The sequence below is a fragment of the Musca autumnalis genome, unplaced genomic scaffold (assembly GCF_047663935.1).
Source record: "Musca autumnalis isolate F117 unplaced genomic scaffold, ASM4766393v1 scaffold_3, whole genome shotgun sequence".
Classification (NCBI taxonomy): Eukaryota; Metazoa; Arthropoda; class Insecta; order Diptera; family Muscidae; genus Musca; species Musca autumnalis.
This window is the reverse complement of record NW_027411866.1, coordinates 67338655-67347328: the sequence shown is the minus strand read 5'-3', so window position 1 is coordinate 67347328 and position 8674 is coordinate 67338655. Positions and strand designations below refer to the sequence as shown.

Here is an 8674-nt window from a genome sequence, read left to right as displayed (position 1 = left end):
CTTAATCGGCTACATTTTCACTCGTCGAAATCCATTTCCAATTCTCAATTTTTGTTAATGATAAAATTTCTGAAATTCGTTGAGCAACGTATTGTTAATATTGCCTGTGACTGCTTGCTATCCATCTTAGCACTGTTGTAGAATCACTCCACAGGACAATCTTTTTTGTAGTCAAACTGTGAGATGACAAAATAGTCTGAATCAATCTCGTTCCCAAAACTGCAGCTTGTAACTCCAGGCGCGGGATTGTAACTCCCTTCAGTGGTGCACAATTTTGCTTTGGAGGTAATAAAACTAGTACCAATAGACCCATTTGATTTGTACCTCCAATAGGCGACTGCAGCAAAGGCTTCTTCACTTACATCCACAAATATATGAAGCTGAAGTGATGTTGGCAACCCTATTCCAAAATAATGTCGAGGTACACGAAAATCGGCAATATTTTTCATTTGACTTCTCCAACTTTCCCAACTGGCATTTACTTCAGCTGGAATCGTATCATCCCATCGGCAATAGTGCTTCCAAATCTGGCGCAATAATAATTTTCCACCCACTGTAAGGTGACCCAAGAATCCAAGGGGATCGAAAGAAGACATTATTATGCTTAAAACTTCCTTTTTGTTGGTTTCTTTTCTCCAGAAATTATGGATGAATCGACGCGATTAAATTTCAAATTAAACATAAAGTTATCACTTGAAGGCTCCCAGTATAATCCTAAAACTTTCTCGTTCCGCTATCAATTAACATTGCCTTTGTACTGTCATCTAGCGCCAGGGTGACGTCATTTGAATTTGATATAAAATTTCTTAATTCAAACTCACCTTTGCTATGTATTTCTTTCACTTGGTTTGAAATATTATTAGCTTCTTCTACGCTGTCAAAACTATCCACAAAATCGTCAACATAATGATGCTCACAAAGGGCCTCAATATCTCTTGGATTATAACCGGAATGATCTTTAGCATTTTCATTCATAACAAAAATAGCTGAACAGGGTGAGCAGGCGGCTCCAAATATCATGACTTGCATATCATAATCATCTGGTGGCTTATTTTGATTTCCATCTCTCCACAGGAATCGTTGAGAAATTCTATCACTTGGCTGAATTTTAACTTTGTGAAACATCTCACATATATCGGCACCAACTGCTACTTGACCTCGGCGGAAATTGTAAAGTATTGACAGCAAAGGGGCGATATTTTGAGGTCCTTTTAACAGTTCTGAATTAAGAGAAACATTGTTCACCTTGGCGGCTGCATCAAAAACAAGTCTCAACTTTCCTGATTTGTTGGGGTTGATTACCCCGAAGTGCGGCAAATACCATTTTCTTTCACTAGAAACACGTACCTCTTCAGGGAGCAACTTTCGAACATAACCCTTATCGATGTATTTTTGTATGATCTCTCTGTAGGCTGCAGAGAAATTGAGATCTTTTTTTATTTTGCTTTCAATTCCCTTCAGACGACTAAGTGCCATAATGTAACTATCTGGGAATTTAACCTCATCATTATTCCAAAGAAGGCCTGTTTGAAATCTATCACCAATCCGTTTAGTGGTTTCATGTAGCATCCGCTTGGCTCTAACGTCATCATCGCTTTCAACTAGAGGAACTGCTCTAACGCCCATACTTTCCACATTAAAATAGTCAGCTACCATTTGATGCAACTCGTCCTTGGCTTCCATTGATATAAACAAACATGATTTCTGAATTGGGGTTAAAGTATGGCATGGTCCAAACACGACCCATCCTAATTCCGTATTGCAAGCAAATGGTCCCGATTCTTTATTGAATTTACAGCTGGATGGCAACCCTAAAGGTGTGTTGTCTAATCCAATTAACAATTTCGGCACTATATTGCTATAAGGCTTCACGGGCGGATGTTTCCAATTCTTAAAAACTGATAAAATTTCATCCTGGCCCAAGCTTTTCATCGGAAGGTTAAGGTTTGATACGGCATACACATTTTTTAAAAGGTGGCAACTCTTTTTTCCAGCTCCACTCACCTTAATGTTGAAGGACGTAACAGGTTCTCTGGCAGATCGACCTCCAAACCACTGGATATTAAGCGATGTATTCTTTCCACGAACTCCTATTGTCTCAGCAATATCGCTGTCCATGATAGTGATGGATGATACATCATCGAAGAGGGCATAGACTTCCAATGAACAATTATCACCATACAGAGTAACAGGCAAAACACGAAAGAGAATCTTTTTCTTATCTTCAGAAGATCAGCTGAGAACATTTTGTTGTGGTTCCACATCAGGATTCGGTAAAATAGGTTGTTGATCACAGGGGGTGGAATCATGAAGCAATTTGTTATGCTTACGCTGGCATCCATCTACAGGGCAGGTTCGTTTACGACGACAGTCTCGAGTTGTATGGCCCACATTCAAACAGGAAAAACAAGCACGAATCTTCTTAACTTCTTTCCATTTATCTAGTACAATCATATTCAAAAAACGGCGACAATCATATATTTTATGCTGGCCCTGACATATAGGGCATTGTAATTGTTGTTGGGTAGAATGTAATAAAACTCGACGCTTTTGATCTTTACTATCAACATCCTGTACTATGCAAATCAGATTGGCCATCTCACAAAGCCAATCGCTAAAATTAATTATCGTAGGATATGGTTGAATAGTAGTGGCAACCCTGGCCCATTCCAATTTTTTGCTCATGGGGAGCTTTGACACTAACTCCTCCAGTAATGTAGGGTTAGCAATATGTTGTTGTCCATTCACCGATTGTAAGAAGACTGCTAAATTTTTAACCTTTGTAGAAAACGGCACTAACTTTATTAAATTATTCTCCGAAATATATGGCAACTCTCTGGCCTGGCGTAACTGGCTATGTATAATTTGCTCCGGTCTACCAAATCTAAAGCGGAGTCCGACGTTGTCAGGATGAATCAATAATGGCTTGACTACTTCTCTGGCTTCACTCTTGAGGCATTTATGTAAACGTTGATTATTTTCCAAATTCGTGTACCCATATGCTGCGGTAGACTGGCTAAAGGCAGTGTAAAATAATGGCCAGTCTTCCGGATTTCCACTAAATTCTGTAATGGCTGATGCACTTGAATTTGGAAAAGCACTTAATTGTTGCAAATTTTGTAATGGCTCCCACGTTGGCAGTGAAAAAGAAGAAACAGGGCCGATGTTACTGGTGGCTGCAGTTGGCGCTGCTTGCAAAAGTGGCATCGCGGCAGAGGATGCGCTCGTTGATGTCGATATTGATAAATATTCAAACGCTGCGGCTGCGAACGTCGACGGCACGGCGACGCTGCTTGTTACAGGTTGAGACATGGTGGCGGTTGTATATGTGTGTGTGTGGTTGGCGTATTTGTATAAAGGGACCCAAATGTTATTGGCGGCACCGTGTCAATGGCGGTTGCAAATGGCGTTTGCTAGGCTGTAATTGATGTGAGGTTATGGTCACTAACCTGAGATTATGTGCTTCGGAGTGCATTTTGTAGCTCCTGGCAATGGCGGTTACTGTTGGTTAGCTTTACCTGGCTAAAGGCAGTGTAAAATAATGGCCAGTCTTCCGGATTTCCACTAAATTCTGGCAAATCTTGAATTTTTCTGGGAATTGTAATGGCTGATGCACTTGAATTTGGAAAAGCACTTAATTGTTGCAAATTTTGTAATGTCTCCCACGTTGGCAGTGTAAATGAAGAAACAGGGCCGACGTTACTGGTGGCTGCAGTTGGCGCTGCTTGCAAAAGTGTCATCGCGGCAGAGGATGCCCTCGTTGATGTCGTTACTGATAAATTTTCAAACGCTGCGGCTGCGAACGTCGGCGGCACGGCGACGCTGCTTGTTACAGATTGAGACACGGTGGCGGTTGTATGTGTGTGTGTGGTTGGTGTATTTGTATAACGGGACCCAAATGTTATTGGCGGCACCGTGTCAATGGCGGTTGCAAATGGCGTTTGCTAGGCTGTAATTGATGTGAGGTTATGGTCACTAACCTGGGATGATGTGCTTCGGAGTGCATTTTGTAGCTCCTGGCACTGGCGGTTACTGTTGGTTAGCTTTACCTGGCTAAAGGCAGTGTAAAATAATGGCCAGTCTTCCGGATTTCCACTAAATTCTGGCAAATCTTGAATTTTTCTGGGAATTGTAATGGCTGATGCACTTGAATTTGGAAAAGCACTTAATTGTTGCAAATTTTGTAATGTCTCCCACGTTGGCAGTGTAAATGAAGAAACAGGGCCGACGTTACTGGTGGCTGCAGTTGGCGCTGCTTGCAAAAGTGCCATCGCGGCAGAGGATGCCCTCGTTGATGTCGTTACTGATAAATTTTCAAACGCTGCGGCTGCGAACTTGTGCGGCACGGCGACGCTGCTTGTTACAGATTGAGACATGGTGGCGGTTGTATATAAGTCTGTCTGGTTACTTTCCCAGCAAGAATTGTCCAGCAAGAACTTTCTCAGAGAGTAAGGGGTTTTTATTCTCTTTGGCTAGAAAATTGTAAAAAGTAAACAGACACTTCCCAGCAAAAACCAGCAAGCAGTCACCTGGCTTGCCAAAACAGAACAATTTGTCCGCCAATAAAGAAGCAAATACGTTGTATTTTATTAAAAATAGAAAAGAAATTGAAACAAGTATTTTTCCGCAAATTTGTTCTCCATAAAACAATACAATTAGACTATGTTATTTCCACAAAAAATTGTTTTTAATTTTCACATACATCAACCACAAATTAGAAACAGACGATTGATTGTTTTCAGGAAGAAGAAGAAGAATTGCTTTGCCAGTTGCTGCTAGAAGAAATTTGTCCAGCAAGAATTTGCAAGCTCTCAGTGAAAGAACTGTCAAAATGTCTCTCTCGAATCGCTCTCTTTTGCTGGTTTTTTGTGTTAACAGACGACTTCCAGCAACAATTGGTACAAATTGTTGCAAATTTTAGGGTAACCAGACAGAGCTTATGTGTGTGTAGTTGGCGTATTTGTATAACGGGACCCAAATGTTATTGGCGGCACCGTGTCAATGGCGGTTGCAAATGGCGTTTGCGAGGCTGTAATTGATGTGAGGTTATGGTCACTTACCTGGGATGATGTGTTTCGGAGTGCACTTTGGAGCTCCTGGCACTGGCGGTTACTGTTGGTTAGCTTTACCTGCACCTCCGATAGTTGGCTCTTGAGTAAGTTGATCTGTCTCTGCATCTCTGATGGACTGGCAGGCATTGATGTCATCATCGGCTGTGGCTTGGTGGCAGGCAATAGTTGGATGATGTTGCTTCCAGCAGGCTGGCTTGTCATAATATTGTCCATCGGCACTGACATCTGTTGTTTCTTTGTTTGCTGTTGATTTCCCTTTTGTGAGGTTACCGGCTGTTCCCCACTCTTCTTATTATTACTTGCAGCAGTTTGTGTGGTTTTTTTATTTGTGACGCTGGTTGGGGATGACTCTGGCTGAGCCTGATCAGGATGATCATTTATTCCACTATCATCAATAATGTTACCTTGCAAGCGAGGACTCCGACATGGAGGAGTATGCTGTAACATTTTCCAAAAATTTTCTTCTTTTGTGTCCACAAATAATTACCACGGCAACAAACTCACCAATTTGCAATTATTTTACAACAAATTGCAAATAGTTTTCCAATGATAAATATGTATATGCAATTAAATTCCAACTAATTGCATATTACAACAACAACAGCAAACTTGCGAAATAAAAAATGTTGCTGACTGCGGCAGAAGGGCAGGAGGCTTGCGATAAACAACCCTGTAGGAAATGTCAATAGTGAATCTATACTGACTTACTACTGACATTGTCAACAGTACTACTGACAAACTGTAGACAACTAATGTAATTTCCTATAGACATTTTGTATGAACGTGTCATTCGAAAGTCAGTACTGACAATGGAACTAGTATGTCAATAGTAAGTCAGTAGTTCCTGAGGAACCATGTGTTGACATTGGAGGTAGTGAGTCAGTATAGACAATGGAGGTAGTGAGTCAGTATAGACATTGGAGGTAGTGGGTCAATAGTACCAGATTTTCAATACTAAATTTTTTACCTTATTTGGAACTTTTCATAGATAAAACAGTTATATAGTACGTTTAATAAGAAGATGAGGCTACACAATTGTTTAAATACTATATTTCATTAATGAATAAAACAAATAATATTGAAAATGCTAAAAATTTACAAATTGCGTAATTTGCTAAGTTTACATTTACGAAATCCACTCGATTTCAACTGTCAAATCCATAGGTTAAACGTCAAATGAAATCCAGATGAGATTTCATTTGACGTTTGAGCTATGGAATTGACAGTTGAAATCGAGTGGATTTCGTAAATGTAAACTTAGCAAATTACGCAATTTGTAAATTTTTAGCATTTTCAATATTATTTGTTTTATTCATTAATGAAATATAGTATTTAAACAATTGTGTAGCCTCATCTTCTTATTAAACGTACTATATAACTGTTTTATCTATGAAAAGTTCCAAATAAGGTAAAAAATTTAGTATTGAAAATCTGGTACTATTGACCCACTACCTCCAATGTCTATACTGACTCACTACCTCCATTGTCTATACTGACTCACTACCTCCAATGTCAACACATGGTTCCTCAGGAACTACTGACTTACTATTGACATACTAGTTCCATTGTCAGTACTGACTTTCGAATGACACGTTCATACAAAATGTCTATAGGAAATTACATTAGTTGTCTACAGTTTGTCAGTAGTACTGTTGACAATGTCAGTAGTAAGTCAGTATAGATTCACTATTGACATTTCCTACAGGGTTGTTTATCGCAAGCCTCCTGCCCTTCTGCCGCAGTCAGCAACATTTTTTATTTCGCAAGTTTGCTGTTGTTGTTGTAATATGCAATTAGTTGGAATTTAATTGCATATACATATTTATCATTGGAAAACTATTTGCAATTTGTTGTAAAATAATTGCAAATTGGTGAGTTTGTTGCCGTGGTAATTATTTGTGGACACAAAAGAAGAAAATTTTTGGAAAATGTTACAGCATACTCCTCCATGTCGGAGTCCTCGCTTGCAAGGTAACATTATTGATGATAGTGGAATAAATGATCATCCTGATCAGGCTCAGCCAGAGTCATCCCCAACCAGCGTCACAAATAAAAAAACCACACAAACTGCTGCAAGTAATAATAAGAAGAGTGGGGAACAGCCGGTAACCTCACAAAAGGGAAATCAACAGCAAACAAAGAAACAACAGATGTCAGTGCCGATGGACAATATTATGACAAGCCAGCCTGCTGGAAGCAACATCATCCAACTATTGCCTGCCACCAAGCCACAGCCGATGATGACATCAATGCCTGCCAGTCCATCAGAGATGCAGAGACAGATCAACTTACTCAAGAGCCAACTATCGGAGGTGCAGGTAAAGCTAACCAACAGTAACCGCCAGTGCCAGGAGCTCCAAAGTGCACTCCGAAACACATCATCCCAGGTAAGTGACCATAACCTCACATCAATTACAGCCTCGCAAACGCCATTTGCAACCGCCATTGACACGGTGCCGCCAATAACATTTGGGTCCCGTTATACAAATACGCCAACTACACACACATAAGCTCTGTCTGGTTACCCTAAAATTTGCAACAATTTGTACCAATTGTTGCTGGAAGTCGTCTGTTAACACAAAAAACCAGCAAAAGAGAGCGATTCGAGAGAGACATTTTGACAGTTCTTTCACTGAGAGCTTGCAAATTCTTGCTGGACAAATTTCTTCTAGCAGCAACTGGCAAAGCAATTCTTCTTCTTCTTCCTGAAAACAATCAATCGTCTGTTTCTAATTTGTGGTTGATGTATGTGAAAATTAAAAACAATTTTTTGTGGAAATAACATAGTCTAATTGTATTGTTTTATGGAGAACAAATTTGCGGAAAAATACTTGTTTCAATTTCTTTTCTATTTTTAATAAAATACAACGTATTTGCTTCTTTATTGGCGGACAAATTGTTCTGTTTTGGCAAGCCAGGTGACTGCTTGCTGGTTTTTGCTGGGAAGTGTCTGTTTACTTTTTACAATTTTCTAGCCAAAGAGAATAAAAACCCCTTACTCTCTGAGAAAGTTCTTGCTGGACAATTCTTGCTGGGAAAGTAACCAGACAGACTTATATACAACCGCCACCATGTCTCAATCTGTAACAAGCAGCGTCGCCGTGCCGCCGAAGTTCGCAGCCGCAGCGTTTGAAAATTTATCAGTAACGACATCAACGAGGGCATCCTCTGCCGCGATGGCACTTTTGCAAGCAGCGCCAACTGCAGCCACCAGTAACGTCGGCCCTGTTTCTTCATTTACACTGCCAACGTGGGAGACATTACAAAATTTGCAACAATTAAGTGCTTTTCCAAATTCAAGTGCATCAGCCATTACAATTCCCAGAAAAATTCAAGATTTGCCAGAATTTAGTGGAAATCCGGAAGACTGGCCATTATTTTACACTGCCTTTAGCCAGGTAAAGCTAACCAACAGTAACCGCCAGTGCCAGGAGCTACAAAATGCACTCCGAAGCACATCATCCCAGGTTAGTGACCATAACCTCACATCAATTACAGCCTAGCAAACGCCATTTGCAACCGCCATTGACACGGTGCCGCCAATAACATTTGGGTCCCTTTATACAAATACGCCAACCACACACACATATACAACCGCCACC

General features: G+C 40.3%; 1 protein-coding gene across 1 annotated transcript; it reads right to left on the bottom strand.

The window, feature by feature from the left end:
• Positions 1-714: 714 nt before the first annotated feature.
• Positions 715-1683, bottom strand: LOC141398216 (uncharacterized). Its single transcript, XM_073975453.1, has one exon. The coding sequence runs from the start codon at positions 1681-1683 to the stop codon at positions 715-717; it is 969 nt and encodes a 322-aa protein (XP_073831554.1).
• Positions 1684-8674: the final 6991 nt, after the last annotated feature.

What these genes read in the sequence shown, in the direction of transcription:
- LOC141398216 (XM_073975453.1), bottom strand. Translation starts at nt 1,683, where the DNA reads ATGGAAGCCAAGGACGAGTTGCATCAAATGGTAGCTGACTATTTTAAT.